Source organism: Enhydra lutris, unplaced genomic scaffold (assembly GCF_002288905.1).
Source record: "Enhydra lutris kenyoni isolate GAN:26980312 unplaced genomic scaffold, ASM228890v2 scaffoldscaffold37, whole genome shotgun sequence".
Lineage (NCBI taxonomy): Eukaryota > Metazoa > Chordata > Mammalia > Carnivora > Mustelidae > Enhydra > Enhydra lutris.
Window position 1 is genome coordinate 24,605,849 of NW_019154121.1, and position 20,012 is coordinate 24,625,860.

Genomic DNA, 20,012 nt, shown 5'->3' on the forward strand with positions numbered 1-20,012 from the left:
CCCCTATAACACAAATCTTGGCATTTGTACAGAACAGGAAAGTAAATCAATGTCAGAACAGCCTTAAAAGCCAACTACAGTTGCTTTATGACTCCAGTGTAGTGACAATATCAACTTCTAGCTGCAGTCAAGTAGAGATTAAGATCATTACACCAAGTCGAAACTCGTTTTCCTTTGTATAGCACTCATCGTGTTTTAAGGACAAATTGTAAGCCACAGAATTACAGTTGTAGAGCTGGAAGGGGTCTCGGGGACCATTCACCCCTCCCTTCTCATTACAGAGTTGAGGCTACTGATCTCCCGAGAGAGGATCTTACTTCAAACCCATGCCATGGCTTCAGAGCTGATCTTCCTGCCTCCACGGTTGGCTTTCTTGTGTCCAGTCTTCCTTTTACAGCCAAAGGGAACTTTTCAAACAGTTGGCTCATTGCACCTGGTTTTCTTTAAAATCCTTCAAATACTCCTCATTACTCTCAGAGTGAGTTCAAGTCCTTTAGTTAAAGCACCAGGTTTTTTTTGAAACCTGGTCTGTGATGGTCTCTAGTCAAATGCTCCTGCTCACTGACCTTGAACTCTGGACTCCAGTCCCTACCCTGTGGTGGTAGAATCGCAGCCTGGCCTCTGAGCCTTTGCACATCCAACTCCTTTTACTGTTAGAGCCCTTTCCGTGGCCTCCTTTGGCGATCTCCACTTTCATCATTCCTAAAGGAAGAGGACTCTAACCTAGAGGTCACATTTGTTTCATTTTTCAAACACCCAACATAAACAATGCCAGTATTGCTTCCCAACCCATTACTTAGTCAGAGTAATCATATTTGCGTGTATCTGGACAAGAAGGGCAGTGAGATTTTGCAGCATGGCATCCCCAGGCATGACATGGGAAGCATTCATAGCTTATCAATGGGAAATCCAACAAGTCAATGAGACAAAGTTTGCTGGAATCATTTGATGAGGGTATGATGTTGCTACAACATAATCCAATGATTGATGTACCTAATTATGAAAACAGAGTCAGCAAGAAATGGCAATTATATTTAATGTAGTATGATTAAGGAGGCAGAAAACTGCAATAGCTTTCAGAATGATTTTCACTGAAAATGTTTAAAATAAAATGAGTTTTCATGCTTAAAGGAATGAAAATAGTTCATCAGTTCATTTCTGTTAAAGATCCAATTATGTTCAAGTTTGTATCAGATGGGGGCAATGTCATAACAGTCAGGAGATGTAAGTTCTGGTCTCATAATTGACACTGAGTAAGTGGGTGACTTTGGGAGAGCAAGACACCTGATACCTTTGACTCTTAGAGCTAACCTAACACAATGGCCAAGAACAGAAGCCATGGGCTTAAATTCAGTCCTGGTTTCAGTACTTTGAAGCTACATAGCTTTAATTATTTTTTTTTTTACAAATTTTTTTTTTTGTTGTTAAAGATTTTATTTATTTGTCAGAGAGAGAGGGAGAGAGAGCGAGTGCAGGCAGACAGAATGGCAGGCAGAGGCAGAGGGAGAAGCAGGCTCCCTGACGAGCAAGGAGCCCGATGTGGGACTCGATCCCAGGACGCTGGGAGCATGACCCGAGCCGAAGGCAGCTGCTTAACCAACTGAGCCACCCAGGCGTCCCCATAGCTTTAATTATTTTAATCTCTCTAAGCCTCAGGTTTTTTTTTGTTTATAAAATGGAAAGAATAATGCGTTCTTCATAGGAGTACTAGGAAAAACCGATGGCACATCAAGTGTAAGCGACTCAGCAAAGGATATGACGTACGGTAACAGCTCAAAGAGCTGTTGTTGTTATAATTATTATAATTATTTACAATGAGGGAAATAGATTAGATGCCTCCAAGGTCTTCTCAAGCTTTAGAATTCTGTGGTTCTATGAACAGCTCATTCCCCAATGATGTCAGATAAATGAGGTTTCACTGTATATTGGGCAAGAAATCAATATGGCCAATTTTCAGTTTTGCACAGTAAGGTAAGGTGAGCAGAGCATGAATTATTCAGAACTTTGGTTACACTCAATATATTTCTATTTGATCTTGGAATGCATAGAACTTTTTAAAAGAATATTTTCCATGCTTCTTATATTGTGTTTAATGATTAAAATGAGTTTGGCCTTTCTGTGTTTGCCAAGTGAAAAGAGATGGAAAAACGCTAGGTACTGTGTTTATGGTACCTTACTTAATCATTCGCCACTTAGATGAAATCATCCAGCAAGTGAGTGGGTGATAGAAAAATCAAGCAGAATAACACAGTTGTAGCCCGATAAAGGGCATGCCTGTGATGGAGAGCCAGCTTCATGGCATCTCCTTATAAAGCTGCTTCCAAATTTCAGGGGGCTCAGGTCCTTATGGGGTTTGAAACCCTAAGAGTGAAAAACAGACTATCAAGTATTTTTCCCAGGGATATCTTAATTTTCAAAATGGCCTTAGCACAGAAGTGATGTCTAATTCTAATTAGAATTCCCACACAATGGCTACAGCCCAATATTCTAAGAGCCTAATTATCAAAACTCATTTATTAGTAAGAATGCTTCCTCACCTACCATGTACCTTATCATTTAAAGGAGATAGGTATCTTTTTCCTTCCTCCCCTTCCTCCTCCTCCTTCTTCTTCTTAAATGAACAATTTGTTCAGTGAGACATTTAAATTCTTAAAAGGCAAGAAGCCCATGAAAAGCAGACAGGACACCAGGAGTCTGTGCTGGAGAGCAGAATTCTCATAACCAGAGCACTTGTTGGAGTCCAGGCTTACACTCACTGACAAGCTGTGTGATTTTGGTAAATGATTAAATCTCTCTAAGCCTTCATTTCTTCCATTATAAACTGGGAATTCACTCTGAAGCTAGCAGAGCTCAGGCTTCAGAGCCCTCACTGGTGTGGGGCGGGTTCACATCTGTTCACACAAAGTGTACAAAGTGTGTTAGTTGTAAGGACCCCAGTATCATTCCAACTGTCCTCCTCGGCGCAGCCTCCAGCACTTTTGGTGTCTGGCTGAGGGGATGTTGAGTTTGAGGATACAGTAGTTTTCGGTTTAGTGACTGTATTTATGTGGTCTGCAACCGTTTCTGTAGATTATAAAATTCTTACTGTCATCCTGATCTAGGAATGACTCAAGTGCACTCCCACAGCCCATTTTCATAGCTACATTTTCATTTGTATTTGAATATTCTTTTTTCTTTTAAAGAAAACCTCTAAAATGTATTGACTTCAGACCCTGGAAAGCCTGGATCTGCCTCTGAGGATAAGGATACCTGCCTCATACCATTGTTATTAGGATCAATATAGAAGCTTTTCCCCACTTTTGTTCTTTTTCTTCTTTTTCCTTTCTCTTTCTTTTCTAAAATCATGTAATAAAGATAGGGATGATCGAATCCCGGATTGTTGAGGTTTTTTTTTCCCCAAGACATCTTCCCACCTCAAAATCATACATGAAACCTTGACAGATAAAATACAGTAGTAATTGATAGTATTTGTATGAAGCCTAAATCCTCACTGTTTGGGGAATGGTCCTCCCTTTTTTAATATAAGCCTCCAAAGAACCACTGTGAGCCTCAGGATTCCATGAGACCCAGTTTGGAAACATGTGATTTAACTCACTCCTTTCTTTTTATCCTAGAAAAGAACTCCAGAAACCCTACACAAACTCCTTTCTTCCCATTCTGTGTCCAGCCCACTATCTCCATCCTCTTTTTCAGGTTTATGACAATAAATAGGATAATGATAATTATTACCTAAAAGTCCAGATGTAAAGCCAACTGGGATCAAAGACTTCTATGTAAAAAATTAAACTCTGAAAATCTCCCCAGGAAGAAAACTGGGGAGAGTCCATGTGCAAAGGAGGCTTTGGGGTGACATGTTAACTGAGGCAGGCAATCTAGGACCCGTAGAAACACAAAACTTTCACATGGTACACGTGCTTAGATAATGTCACTCTGCAAATAATTAATTGGCGAGTAATGTTTGCGACACTATGACAGAGACAAAGACAAATATAAACTTCACAAAGATGATGGATGGGCAGCCCACAGAGGGACGTGTCTGCACGGCCAGTAAACCCACAGGAAAAAATCCAACTCTCCGTTGAGAGAATTGCAAGTAAGTGGCAGTGAGGGCCAGTGAGTGCCACATCCATCAGAGTGGCAACCAGTAGTGACAACACCTACTGCTGATGGGAAAAAGTTAAAAGGCTACCTTCCTTCATTTCTGGTAAAAATGGCAATTGTTACAGACTTTCAAAAAGCAATCCTTAAATATCTGTTGAAATTAAAAAAAAAAAAAAAAAAAAAAAGAAAGAAAGAAAAGAAAAGCAAAGCAAGACCTATTTCCAGGGTCACAGCATGACTTTCATGGGCCTTAGGAACATTTTACCTGTATGATTTTTTTTTTCCCTGCACTAAATGCACACACATAGAAAATACAAAATATATTTTATAACCACATTGATTCCACCAGTTGCCCCTTAAGATCATTTGCTCTTTTTGAGTGCTTTTAACCAGACTCCAAGTTAATGCTGGTCCCCAGTCACAGGGCACTCTTGTATTGGGGTATTACTTTCCAATGGGTCGCTTCTGGTGGCTCCTCCCCACTTCTGTTTATCTTTCACTATCAGTCCCATTGTTCCCACTCTGCTTTACCTCTCCACTGGAGTCTTCTGCCCCCGTAGAGATCCAGAAGTGTATAATACTACATCTCAGGCTGATTTCATGGGTGTTCAGAGTATTCTGGTAGATAATTAGTTCACTTTAGGGGACTAGTTGAAACAGGGTCTCCTACTTCTCCACCATCTTGCCCCTCCTTGCTTCTTATGACCGCATTGATGTAAAGATGACTATAATCCAGAATGGATTCACTATTATCCCATTCCTATTCATTGTCCCCTCTAGTTTTAAAAGAAATTAAAGATTAAAACATCTGCCAGCTCCTTAAAGCTCTTCAGGGCCTTCAGCTCTGTCTGTGCCTTCTGTGCCTCAGGACATCAGCCCCAATCCTCACCCACAAGTCTGTCTACTGCCAATCAGTGATACTCACTGCAGTGTGGTCGAAGTAGCAAAATCTAGAAACAAAGCAAAGACCTTCAGCAGGCAATTGTTGGATTAACTGGGTTTTACCTTGTGTGATCCCATCTTAGTAAAATAATCAAAGCCAAGAGGACATGTCTCTGAGTGTGTGACTCACCTGTTTGCATTATCTTGTGGCCTCACAAACCTCCATAAAACTCAGTGGCTTCAAACAACATCGATTTTATCTGCCCATGATAATAGTTAGCAACGTGGGCTGGGTTCTGTTGGACATTCCTTTTGCTGGTCTCAGCAGTGGTAATTCAAGCAGGTGCCACCAAATGGCAGCTCACCTGGGACTGGATCATCTGTGACAGCCTTACTCACGAGTCTGGTGGTTAATCCTTCTCTCACTGGGGCCATGTGTCCGCAGTTAGCTAGCTCAGGTTTCTTCCCATGGGGGCAGAAGTGTTCTCAAGGGCAAGAAAAGGTAAGCCCAAGTGGCCAACAACATTGTAGATCTAAGCTCATGTCATGCTTGCTAATGTCTCCTTAACAAAGCAAGTCACATGATCAGATCCAGAATCAGTGGTGGAGGGTCGGGGAAATGATGCGAGAGCATGCATGGAGGTGGGTATGATTCACTGGGAGACATAGTTGATCTATTTCATTTTCTAGTTTCAGTACTCATATTTTTCAGTAGTTTATTTCTCATTAAATTCCAACAGCTTCATTTGGCATTTAAAATCAGTTATACTGCCTCATTCATTAAATTAGATAAATAATAGTAAGACATTTTTTAGCTGTAAAGTAGTATAAAATATAGTTATGTTTTTACTTGATTTTCTGTTTCTGGAATTGCTGTTCTTCTTCTCTTCGATCTCCCGTTGGATTTGTAGGTGTTTGCAATGGTTTGATAAGCTATCTAGCTGATCTCCTGCTACCTGATGTAGTCTCTGCCATCTTGACTTCTTCCTATGTTTTTACTTGAACTGCAAGGACAGTTTCACTCAAAATGACTGAAGTTTGCTCTGGCTCTCTAATCAGAGCCAGATTTGCTGTTTTTGTTGTTGTTGTTGTTGTTAAACTTAGTCTTGTTTAGCTAAAAACATTTGGAGAATTTCTCACTCCATTGTTTTTCCTCAGCACACATACACACACAGATATAAAACTGAAAAATCTGCACTCCCTTCAGGAGACTCTACTTTAGTAAAACATACCCTGTTTCCCAAACTGTCTTCCAACAGTAAGAACAAAATATGCCTTTTTCTTGAGAATGATCATAAGAGTATAAATGGCAAAATTAGGAAATATAAATATGAAAATAGTAAAAAAAATATATATAATGATGAAATTAGTATAGACAGTTCAGCATAGCTTAAGAGCAGAGATTCTGTAGCTGGAATTCCTGTGTCCCAGTTCTGACTGCCTTTCTTTAGGTCAAAAGTCCTGGAGTAGTGAACTAATTCTTCTGGGCAGATGGCAAGAACAGAGCACTGAGGACAAGCCTCAGAGAACAGCTCTCTTTAAAGGCCAGGAAAAGAAAAATGACAGTGTAGGACACAGTGGAAGAGTGGTCAGAGGGTCAGACAGACAAGTGTGAGGACACAGAAAGGCAGAGAAGAGTAAGTTTCAGTGAGGGGATGGTCAACACTGACCACCTCTCCTGAAATCACAGAGAGGGAGGACTTAGTCAAAGTCAGCATAGTCATCAGTGGTATTCTCAAAAGGGAGGCAGGAGTGATAGTTTTCTGACTCAAGGGGGTTCAGGTGTAAGTGCTGAAAAAGGGAAGTTCCCTTAGGTTAGATTGACAAACAGGAGTAGAGGGCAGCATGTGTATTTTTTTTTTTTTCTCCTCCATTACCCAAGGTAGAGGAGATGGGTGCTAATTAACAAAGAAGATGGAGCTAATGGGAAAAAAAGAGATGGAAAATTGAGGAAATAATTCTCTTAAAGTGTCAGAAGACTGGCATGAAATAACTTGGCATTGGAAAGGAGTAGTGAGGAAGAGTCCTTCTCTTCTGTTCCTGGCAAGCTCCTACTCATCCTTGAACACTCAGCTCTAAGTGACTTCACAAATGAAGCCTTACCAGATTGTCCTAAGTTGTCCAGTCCCTTATCTAAAGTGTTTGGGTATTTTGTTTGTATCTTTTTTTTTTAAATAACATTCAGCCAATTATACAGCATTTTATTTCTCCACACACCTACCCCATACATTAGACAGAGAATTCCTCAGAGCCAGGATCTATGATTTGTTCATTTTGCTTATTTCTAGTATAAGACACAGCACCAGATCTAGTACCACATTAGTACATATCAGAAAATTAATTAATTAATTAATTAGCAATGGGAAAGGGAAAAGGACCTGTAAGTTACACCAAAGGAGCAAAATTCAGGTGTTAACAGATTTGGATCTATGTTCTTAGTCTCGTTATTAGAACAGAGTGAAAATGAGAGTGATAAGGTTCGAGATGAAAATAGAGGGTTGAGTAGATGGAGAAGAGACAGTGTAGCCAGTGTCTATAGGATCTAAGCTAGTGATCAATAGGGTTGTTGAGCTTTGCTGTAGAGACCTAGTAAAATGAGAAAGCATGAGTTTGTAGCATGCCCATTTGGTTTAATAGGGTTTTTCCCCCTCATCTTAGTCTTCTGTAACCTAAAAGTAATAAGAAAATACTAGTAGAGCTTCTCCAGACTGATTCATGAAAAACCAGTGAATTTTATGTTTTGTGGAGCAAAGGTCACAGAGTATCCCATGTGGACACTGATATCACCAAGGAATATGACAGTCATGATGACGCAGAGACAAAGAGTTGTGGTTTTGTGATTAAAATGTTAGTTTTAGTCAAGTTTGGGATTAGCCAAGTTAGCCGAGTTTGAGATTATTTTTCTTTAGTTTTCTTTAAACTTGTGCTTTGGAGCCAATACCAAGAATGGAAGGACTAGGGAAGAATAAAAAAAAAAAAAAAAGACAGAAATGGGACAGATGTGGGTAAGAGAGACAGAGTAGAAATGAAAAAATAAGTGTAGATTTTACTCTGATCTTCAGAATATTCTTGAAGGACTGGTCGGGTAACAGAAATATAAACTATTGATTTATTAACAAGAAATCAAAACTTTTTCCTTTTTTTTTCCTTCCAAATTACCTTTTTTCCCTTGAGACTTGGACAGGTGAAAGAACCCATTAGAGGATGATAATGAGTAACATCTCATACAGAAATTGCACTCATGGAAAGATCATGACATAATATTAGCATGCAGAATATCTGTTTTTTTTTTTTAAACCACTCTCTCTCTACGACCATCATTTGCTGTGTGCCAATTACGAGACAATAGCTCCTCTGGGATATAATGTAGTTTACTCAGGGCATTTATTCAAGCTTTAAAAAAAAAAAAATCCAAAGAGGCAGAGAACATGTGAGGTTAATATTCAGGTATTAATGAGACCTAGGTATTGTGAAGCTTACATCTTGCTAATTAAAAATAATTGCCTGGTCTTAGAATTGGGGAGCCATCATGGGGGGAAGGTCTCAGGGCTGCTGCTGCCTCTCTGGATTTTCAGCATGGTTGTGCACCAATAGTTGCCTTAACAGGAATAATGAGATTCTGGAAAAACTAGGTTCTCCTAACAAAGTCATTAGAGCCTGATTGAGATTGGAAAATCAATTTCATTGTTTCAAATGAGAAATATCTCATTCCAATAGATAAACTTATTTTTGAAAGACACATTAAGATCAGAAGGTGACTTAGTGGTTAAAAGGCATCAGCATAAGGAGGGTCCCAGAGACCATCCTATTCTGAATATCACCAATTCACATATGCCCCAGGCCCCTTTCAAGGGCTAACAACAGCTATTTATCATTTTGTGGTATATCAGTGTTTTCCATTAAGAGACTTCTTTATTAATTCAAGAGTAGAGCCTCCAGTAAACCAGTCTCCCTTGTTAGCATCTTGTACTTGGTCTATGGTAAGTATGTGGTCCATCCACTGTAAGGAGAGCAGGAAAGTGAAGACATTCATAAACTATGAATACCCAAAATGTCATGTTACAGCATTTACTAGCAAATGAGCTATAAAATTATTTTATGCTTCTTTCCAGTTTTATATCAAATCATTAGAAGTGAACTTTTCCCTTTCTGGGCAATCAGGAAAAGACTACTTATGATGTTCCAAAGATAACCTTTATGTGTGTGTTCATTTTTGACTTGTGATTAATTTTCTAACATGTTTCATCCTTGGCTACTTCTAGAGATCCATATGCTTTAGAAGGTAATAAGGGGAAGGATATATGCCATATGCTTACACGCCTATCTCAAATCATGAGATGTAGAAGGGGTCAAGGAGAGCCTTCCTCAACTCATCTGCATCAGCAGAGCTCTGGAGAACTGTTGCTTTGTACTATTCAGAGCACCTAGCATAAGACCTTACACATATGAGCCAAAGATAATTATTTTATGTGGAAGACATTTCTCTCTTAAAATTAAAGTAGTAGAACATGGTGGAGAGGCCTCCACATCATCTCTAATTTGGAAAAGCTCCAGCTCGGCCCAGTCACTTGGCACCTATGTGTCTGTATTAGTTTTCCAGGACTGCTGTAACAAACAAGCCGACTTAACAGAAATGTATTGCCTTTACAGTTTCAGAGGATAGAAATCCAAAAATCAAGGTCTCTCCAGGATTGATTCCTTCTGAGGCCTGCAAGGGAGAATCCGTTCCATACATCTCCAGTAGCTTCTTTCTGGTGGCTTCAGACATTCTTTTGCTTATGGTTGACGTTCTTCCTGTGTCTTTATATTGTCTTCTCTTGTAGGTATCTGTTTCTGTGTCCAAATGGCCCCTTTCTATAAGTCAAGTTGGATTAGGCCTATTGTAGTGATCTCATCTAAACTTAACCATCTGTAGTACCTTATTTCCAAATAAGGTCACCATCGCAAGTCCTGGAGACTAGAACTTCAACATCTTTTATGGGGGATATATTTAAACCCATAGCAATGCCCTTTTTAAATTCTCAGGTTTTTTTGTGAAAATAGAAGCTGTGGTATGGAAGCACAGATCTGTGCTTTCTTCTCCATTCCCAGGTACCATAGGGTTTTAATCATATGTGGTGTGTATGTCTTAACCACTGCTTAGCATGGTATTCAAGAGCTTATTGTCATAAGTGGAGGATAATATTATACACTTAAGGAGAAATCTTAATATGTATCATAAAATATATTTATACTTCAAAAAGTACATATTCGAAGCTATAAGACAAAAACGGGGAAAACAAATATGAAAAAACAAAGATTTTAGTCTTTGTTTATAGTATAGCCAATATAAATTAATAGAAAAATGATGGCAATAAATGGGCAATACTCGTAACTATACACCCTACAAAAGATTTAAAAAATCTCTCCAATGTACACTTGAAAATAAATTTTCCAAATATTAATAAAAAATACAAATAAAGTAATGGAAAGTGGGTTTTTTTTTTGTTTTGGGGTTTTTTTTTTGCCATATAAGAAACTATTTTTAAGAAGGGGGCCTGGAGGGGCGCCTGGGTGGCTCAGTGGTTAAAGCCTTTGCCTTCGGCTCAGGTCATGATCTCAGGATTCTGGGATCAAGCCTCGCGTCGGACTCTCTGCTCAGCAGGGAGCCTGCCTCCTTCTTCTCCTCTCTCTCTCTCTCTGCCTCCCTCTCTGCCTACTTGTGATCTGTCTGTCAAATAAATAAATAAAAAAAAAATCTTTAAAAAAAAAAAAAAAAAAAGAAGGGGGCCGGGAGGGGGGGCTGGGTGGCTCAATGGGGTAACCCCTGCCTTCAGCTCAGGTCATGATCCCAGGGTCCTGGGATCGAGCCCCACATCTGCCTCTCTGCTCAGCAGGGAGCCTGCTTCCTCCTCTCTCTCTGCCTGCCTCTCTGCCTGCTTGTGATCTCTCTCTGTCAACTAAATAAATAAAATCTTTAAAAAAAAAAAAAAGAAGGGGGCCTGGAATTCAAAAAGAGAATGAAAGACAAGCTCACCCAAATTGCTCCTGGGGGCAAGAAAACAAGATGTTATCTCTCTCATTTGTGTTATCTGCTCCTTTTCCACAACTCATCAAGAAGTATAAGTTCTTTTGATAGAAATGCACACATTTTAAAAAAATGAATCTGTCTCACACATCCTAACAAAAACTCCCCTTGCAAATTTAGAAATCTCTATCAAGTTTTATTCTATTTTTGCTTTCATGTTCAAATTCCTACAATGATGGGGTCACCACCCAATTCCACCAAATAGTTTCTTTCCTACAGTTTGTTTCTATAAATACTTCTGCCCTGAAATATTTAAGAAGTCACTCAAATCAGCTTACTAAATGTATTGTCATGTTTTGCTGTTGTTGTTTTTGGCCTTCTTTCTGTTTCCATGTTTTGTAGCAGTTCAGACTCTTAAGAGTTCTTCTCCGTGGGTGGAGTTCCTCCTTCATACTCTGTCCACACTCTGGCCGTTCCTTGACCGGGCTTCATCTCCCCGCACAGGAGGCTGGTTGGACAGCTTTGCTCTTCAACCTTTGGCTCTTCCCTCCATCTGCGAGTTGGCTATCTCTGAGACCTCACATGCAGCGCCTGCGCATGACCAGGGGGAGCGTTTCTCCTAGTCCTTGATTGGTGTGGGGAGGGCAGAGTATGCATGTGTTGTTTGGTGTTCTACTGATGGTTGTAAGCCTAGGGCCATACGGACTTCAAAGTTCAGTACCAACCTTTAACTTTATGCCTCCATCTTTATTCTTCTGCCTAATACTTCTTTTGTTAACGATACTAGGAACACATTTAATGCTTAACAACATCTGTTCGTTAAGCAGAACTGCCGTATTTTTATACAGTTGTGATAAGAGAAATAATTGCCCCCCCCCCAAGTTGTCCTTATCCTGATCTGTGGAACCTTTCACTATGTTACCATCTATGGCAAAGGGACTCTGATTAAGTGAAGGCCCATAACATGAGATTATCCTGGATGATCTGGGTGGGCCTAAGATGATCATAGAGTTCCTTAAAACAGATGTGACAGGGAAATCAGGGAATCAAAGCAACGGAGTGTGGGAAGGACTGGCTTCGAAGATGGAGAATTGGGATGAGGACAATGAGCAGGGAACGCTGGTGGAATCTAGAAGCTGAGCCAGGGGAGAAAATGGATTTTCCCCCCAGAGTTTTCATAAGGAGCACCGCCCTACAGACACCTTGAATTTAGCCCAGTGAAACCCACCTCAAACTTCTAACCTCCAGAACTGGAAGATAGTAAGTTCATATTGTTTCAGTGCATTAAGGTTTGGTTATCTGTTACAGCAGCTGAGTGAAACTAACGCAGCAGTCCTTTGTCATTTTCCATTGTACCTAGCATGACGTCACACTGACAACACTCATCGTTTAATGAAAATGATGAACATACTTAGGATTCCCCACCTTCTGGCATTTTACATGCTATGGAATTGAGTCTGAAGTGTTCAATAGTAGTATTTTTGAACATCTGAGATGTATTTACGAATATGTACCATAATACGAGAACTTTTACTTGGGACTAGAGGTCTCAGCAGAGAAAAATTACTTTTCCAATAAATCACTGGACTTGCTGAGTCTGTTTATTGCCACATCAGCCCAATTGCCTCTTTGTTCTTCGGTAGTGTGCTAGCAAAACTCCATCACTGCTTACAGCTCACGCACATCTTCACTGGCTACCGCCTCAGCCCTTGGGCTCTGTCATCTCCTCAGGCTTAACGTGTACAGATTGTGCAAGCCCGCGATGCCTCCACTGGGTCCAGAGCTAACTGGCTGAGACTGCAGGGGAAATGCTTCCATTAGCTCATTCTCTGCATTAAAATGTCAATATACTCAATGCTTTTTACTTTACAAAGGGTGTGTGATTTCATTTAATCATCACGATAACTTAGTTGAAGGAGATACTGTTGCCTTCGTTTCACAGCTGAGAAAATAAAGTTAAGGGGAGTTTCCATATTGTAAATGCCAGAAAGGAGATTTGAATGAAAATCTGTTAATTCCTTTCTCAGTTATAAAACGAATGGTATTTCATTATATCCAGGTGTCCTTGCCATTCTATCTCCATGCCATTGTTCCAGATAATGTATCTCTCGGGTGTATGTTTAATCATAACATAACTTGTGCACATTATAATGTAATATGGAAAACACAAAAATCATCCATAATCTTACTACTCACAGATAACCACTGGTACCGTGTGGGTGCGTTCATCCTAGTATATTTCTTTCCACGTGAATTTTTATTTAGGGTTTTGTATCACAATGCCTCTTCATTATTTTGAGTAAAATGAGGTAGCAGTCGGCCTTATTTTATTTAAAATTTTACTGTATTGTCTTTCGGTGTCCTACCTTCCTCGTACTTACATTTAAATATCAATAAAGAATTAGCTCACCCTTCTGGAGTTAACTTTTTTCCAGGATTCGAGTTTGCAGGCAGGACCAGCAGCAGCAGCATCACTTGGGAGCTTGTTAGAACTGCAAATTCTCTGCTGAATCAGAATCTTTGGGGTGAGGCCCAGGAATCCCTGTCTTAACGAGCTCTCCAGGTGATTTTCATGCATGATACCGTTTGAACTGAAATACTTGGTTTCCCATTTGTGTTGATGAGGCAAATCAACTAGTAGGCCTGTCCTCGGTGGAAGTCGAGCAGAATTTAACTGTCAAACTTGGAAGAAAAAGAAGAGAGCTTCTTACATACCCCGATTTCCCTCATCTACAAGCCATCAGCACTTGCTTCTTAGTTACCTGAGTTAAGGTTCATAGCCCTCGCTAGGGTATCTCTATGCTTACTTAGATGCACGCTTCTTACCATCAGATCATGCTTTCATCAGTTCTGATGCTCCTCTTAAACACCTACCATGTTTGGGGTGCCTGGGTGGCACCGTCTGTTAAGCGTCCAAATCCTGGTTTCAGCTCAGGCTGTGATCATGAGATCCTGAGATAGAGTCCTGGGATTGGGCCCCATGTTGGGCTTCCCACTCAGTGTGGAGTCTGCTTAAAGACCCTTTCTCCCTCTCCCTATTACCTCCCCTCTTTGTGTTCTCTTTCTCTCTCAAATAAATATATAAAATCTTTAACGAAATCTGCTATTTTAGATTATATGGAATAGAAAAGAAATATAAATATTCTAGACCCTCCCCTCCAGATAACTCACAGTCTTGTTAGGAAATAAAATTTTCATATATGAAATTCAATTAACAACAGTCAGTCAAGTCCTAAATTGACTATAATCAGGTACTACAGTGCATGAGAGGAGCAGCAAATGCCCTGGACTGGACAGGAAGGTGGGTATATTGACTAGGGAGGGTCTCCTTAAGAAAGGAGGACTGTGAGGAGGACCTACAACATTAATCATAAAAATTTCACCTATTAAATGTTTACCATAGCCCAGAGAGAGTGGTTTAGCAATGGGTATTGTTATGTCCTCCAGTTCTTATTACTACATTGTAAATAAATACCTAAGACCTATTCTCCAGACAAGGCTAAAGGAGATTAGGCAGCTTTGCCAATGTTCTATAAGTAGTACCCTGTGGAATCAGAATTTCAACCCAAGTCTGTTTGATTGTAGAGCCCTGTTCCTTAGCATTCCTGCCTTAGTAGTTAACTATGGTAGAGAAGGTTAATAGATCAAGGTGTTTGTAGTGTGTGGCAGAAAAAGGTGACCCCAGGAAAGGTGCCTCACCAGTGTGCAAGTTTATGTGGGCAAGTCGCCCAAACCAGGAAACATCTGTTAGGATTTTGGAAGGTCTTGGATGTGTAGATGGTGATCTGGGATAGGATACCGTGGATACTGAAAAATCATTACATATTTTTTAACATAATGAAAATAATGTTTTAGGACCAGACTAACATTGGCTGAAAAGCTTAATTTGGTGAGAAGTGAAGAGATATTTGGGTAGGACAACCAAATACCAGATGATAAGGAAAATGGAGTGTTTGCAGAGGGGCAAAGAGAGTGACCAATTATTAAATATTTTAAAAAGAAATGTGAAAGCTTTTAAAGGCAGATTGCCCAAAGGGACTAAAAGGAAAACTTTAGAATTATAACTTGACATTATGGATCATTTTGAGCTACACACAGAAATTGCAATTATCTGGAGAGAGGTTGCAAAAAATGAGTAAGGCAGTTAGAAATTGTGAGTTTAGGTCATTCTGAACTCTCCTTCCTAACTACTTATACCCACCTGGTCTCTATCTCTAGTTGATTTTAGAAACACATGAATCTGTCCCATTTACTTCATCCTTCCTCATAGTCTCACATGGAACTGGTCACCTTTCACCTGGCCTACGGCAATGACAGCCTACGTGCGCTCATGAATTTCTGAATCCCTAAAAATCTATTGTTTTTCTATAGGAGTTTTCTTTCTAAAGCCTACATCTAATTATAGCATCTTCCTGTTTAGAGGTTAAAAATCTTCCTCCCTGCCCTTTATTGCAGTATGCTTCTTGACACGGCATTAAAAATTGGAGCAACCATAGTTTATTATCCAAATAAGAGACTTGAGAGATTGAAATTGGACATATTAATCATCACACTTGGATGAAAGACATGTCAGCTCTGCCTGGATTTCCAACTGCATCCCCTTCCAGGGGCACCTTATGCATGAGTGATACCAAAATAATTAGTGAGCAAACCCTACGGATCCTTTATCTGGGGTGCTCGCATCTGTATTTGCGTTGCCTAATCCTCTGCTCAGCACATGTAGATACTCAGTATTTGCAGAAGGAAGGGAGGAAAAGAGGATTAAGTAAGACAAAGAATTTGAGAATTGTTTTAGCCTAGTATGTTGTTGTTGATGTGAAATTGAATTTGAGGTCTAACATCTTTCCAGAGGAAACCAGGGGCAGCCCAATGGCAGCACATAGAACATGGAAGCAAAAAGTGGAAAAGAGAGGTCCCAGAAGCGGACCTGCTGTTAATGAACAACAGTTCGCAGTGTGAATTCCAGTGCTCTTTACCAAAAGACTCGATTACCTGTGCATCCGATGATAGCTCTTTACCAGAAATAGTTCTGTTTTGTAAAGCGATCTTTTAAAGTCATCTTAAATGTCACTATGGAGCTGTTTTCAAAAGTCTTCCCAGTAGTATTCTAGAAATTATAACGACAAAGGAGATATGCAAATGTCCATTTTGTACTTTGGAAAACAGGTGCAGTCACTGTGAAAAAAAGAAAATGTCAGGAGGATGGGAACAAAAAGAAAAACAATGGAAAAGAACTTATAATTTAATTACCTTGATGTCAGCCTTCTACACAAACTAGATGGGATGTAATTAAAATACCTGTAACAAAATGAAACAGGGACATTCTTTCCTTTTTCCTGAAATAAAGGAAGATTAGAAACCTCATGCTGTTTGAGGGAAATGTATACTATCTATGCAAAAAAAGGGTGCATGTGTGTATGTATGGGTATGTATGTGTGTGTGAGAAAGATTTTTCTCTTAGTCGATAGCCCAACAAAATACCCCATATTTATGGTCTTTCAAAATAAAGTCATATCTATAAATAACTCCAGATTAAATATTATTTCAGTGATCCCTAATGCAACGAATAGTACATTTATTTAACAACGTATTGATGATTTTAGACCTTTCCCCAACTATAAAGCCATAGCAGGAACTTGCTATCTTTGTTGGGTCAGAAACGCTCATAGAGTAAGAACCAAATCATGAATTTAAATGTGGATAAAAAGAACACTCGCTCTAACCGGAGGATATACTGCTCAGCAGCACTGGCTAGTATTGGAGGTGGCTGGGGCACGCACCTGGGGAGCCATTCGCTCTGCACTGTGCTCATGTAGGCTGTTCTGTTCCAGCGATCTATGAGCCTTCCTGTGAAGCCTACAAACACCTGGGCCAGACGTCCAATTACTACTGGATAGATCCTGATGGCAGTGGACCTCTGGGGCCTCTGAAAGTCTACTGCAACATGACAGGTAACTATGCCGTATTGATGTTTCATGGACGTTTTCTTCTCTATGTTGAGCATGAACAGTACCACTCAAGTTTGGTTTCTTCTGCACCATGTTCTTTACACAACATGTAATAAGCTAAATATTGTTGGATTTGTTCAGTGAAATGCTGAAATGTGTTTCTAAAGCAGTAAAATCTTCTAATCTGTTCTTTTAAAACTCTACCTTCTGACTTGAACATTTTAAAATACAAACATGTAGGGGAAAAACTCAGAAAGTGCAATTGAAGGAGGAAGTCCTCAGGCAGAGCTGGCCATGCGGCAGCCTCCTCCACCGGCAACCGAGACTGAGGAACTCAGTGTCACTTCTCGACTGTCCACACACTGCCCATGTCAGGGGGAGCTTATGGACCCCTCCCAATCTCCCCCGGGCCCTGTAGTTAACAGGAGGAGGCTTTCTTTGGATGGAAATCCCATTTTGGCAGCACCCACGGCTTTCAGATGTATCTGGAATTTTCTGCAACAGAAGAAAACCTAGTTTTTCTTCACTTCCGTATTGAATTTTGGAGTTATGAAATGAAATTATGGGTTCTGGTAAACTCCCACAATGTGTAAAATATTCAGATCTCTAAGAGTAGATTTTCTATCAGACACTTAGTAATGTCTTGTCCTCCAAAGGAGAAGAGTGTGAGGCATGGACCACTCACCGGCTCCAGGAGAGGACCAGCATTTGATGGAAACTCCTTAAGTATCTGATTATAACAGTAATGGTGATGTGATGTTACTTAGAATGATTACTACATTATCTGCACACTATGTGTCAGGTACCATGATAAATTCTTTACTTAGACGACCTGGGTTTGCATCCCAGCTCCATCGGTCACCAGGTATATAATCACAGGCACCTTATTAACTGTATTAAACCCTATAAGGCTCGGTATGTTTATCTATAAAATGGATTAATAATAATATCTACCACATAGCATTCTTATGTAAGTGGAATAAAATAATATACATATGGTTCTTCCCATATTATCTGACACATGGTAAACTTTCAATAAAGGTTACAGGGAGTAAGGTATTATATTTTTTAAAGGATTAGACAGTTAAATATCTTGCTTATATTATTTAGGTAAGATTCAAACACAAGTTGGTTGGGGATCTAGTGGTTCTTAAATCAGACAATGCTTTAGAATCATTTATGGGCCTTTTTGTTTTTGTTTTTGTTTTTGTTTTCCGTACATACTAAATGTGTCTATGCTGAAGACTTTGATTCAGTCTGTTGGTTCACAACCCTCCAGGGAACTTGCCAGGTGTGATCTAAAACAGCCCCTGTACTCAGAGGGTTGGGAGAGACCCAAGAAAGAGGCCCCTCCAAGTTGGTAGGTAGCAGTTTTAATAAGCACAGGGAACTTATATATGAGGCTTGTCTTGATGGCAACATAATCTTAACAGTATATGAAGACGCCTCACCTGCGTTCAGTCACATACGCTGTACAGGTGTCCTCAACACCACACCACCACTACAAGTTTGTGTCCTTGGAACAGCCCCTGAAAGAGAAAAAGGCAAGCGGAACTCCATTCCAGGCTCACAGGAATGGATGAGAAGCCTTGGAGTGCCTGGGGTCAGCTCACAGGCCAATGGGCAGTCACATCTTTTTCCAGTGACATCCCTAGACATAGGTGCTAAGTGGAATTAGGATTGTGCTGCTCAAAGGGAGAACTCTGAAGAGCTTTGTGGGTAAGCAGACCTTGTGGAGAATTTCCAGCAACATCAGGAAGCCATACATGGCCCAGAGCAGAAGGTGGAATGATGAGGACGGGAGTGTAGTATGGAAGGCATGTAGAGGAAATGGTAACATGGGAGCTATCTTCCCAAAAATAGCCTTCCATGCCAAGAACTATGTGTGACCCAGAGAAGAAACCTGCTCATCAGAAAGCTTGGTTTAAGAGTTTACTGGTTTTTGGACTTGTCAGTGCACTCACGTACTCTCTTACTTATCTTCATTTTAATCTTAGTTGAACTAAAATACAATCTGTGAGAACTTGATTTAATCTATAAGAATCTTGATTTTTGTTTCTCCTAATATATAAAAGATACGATTATAGTTTAAGCCAATATGCTCAATGCAGTCTGGACAGTGAAGAGTACAGTACCACTTTCTGCAGGTAGAATATTTTTTCTTTCATCATTCAAGATAGGTATGAACACTAGTGTGTCAGGGACACTGAAGGCCAGCAGGCATTCTTTGGCCTTTAACCACCCATCAGCCATTTCTTCAGCTGGAAAGAACATGAACTTGACGTCATTAGGACAGTATGGTACCACATAGCTTGGTTTGGGCTGTTGCAGTTCCAAGAGATAGATTTTGAAGAAGAGGAAGGAATGATGGCATGAGCAATTCTATGAAGTCTTGATGTATCTACCACTCTGTGTCATGAGAAGGTACATAAGCCTTACTTTATAACTTTTCTGGGAAAAAATAGAGCCCTCCCACTCAGTGGCCCAGATGTAATTTGGTATTATCACTGTTGAATATATCACAGATTTTTAGCAAGACATCTTCTCTGGGGAAGAAGCAATGTCTTGGCAGTGATCAGGCTTTTTTTTCTTCTTTCTACAGATGTCAGGGGATGGGGGAGAGCTGTAAACTTGTACAGACATAGTGAAAACTATAAGGAAAGGGACCTCCCTGACAGGAAATATCTGTTGTAGATTTAGGTAGAAACTAAAGACACTGTTGAAAATTACTTCTGATGTAGATCTATTCTTTGGAATCCTAAACTTCCAATTCTGTTACTAATTTAAAAGATAAAGGAAATGAAAACACAATTAAAGTAGGGCCTGATAGGAAGAAGGGAGTCTCCCTTGATTTTTGGACAAGAAGTTCCTCCAAATATTCACGACCACACGACTGTCAAGTGAGGTCTCCAAGTTTTGTTTAACATTATCAAATAAGTAATGTATCCTTTATCCTCACTATGTTTCATATTGAATCATAAGGGAGGACTTGAGGTCTTTCCCTTTTAGAGTATTTTATTGTTTGATTGGTTCCACGATTTCCACCTGTTGATATCTTTTGGTCATCTCAGCTG

General features: G+C 39.9%; 1 protein-coding gene across 1 annotated transcript in view; it reads left to right on the top strand.

The window, feature by feature from the left end:
- The window catches only part of LOC111154452 (contactin associated protein like 2), a 2,043,877-nt gene that overhangs the window by 1,304,952 nt on the left and 718,913 nt on the right, over positions 1-20,012 (top strand). Inside the window, exon 12 of the mRNA XM_022514057.1 lies at positions 16,822-16,941. Coding sequence (XP_022369765.1) covers positions 16,822-16,941 — 120 coding nt within the window. The remainder of the gene's footprint in view (positions 1-16,821; positions 16,942-20,012) is intronic.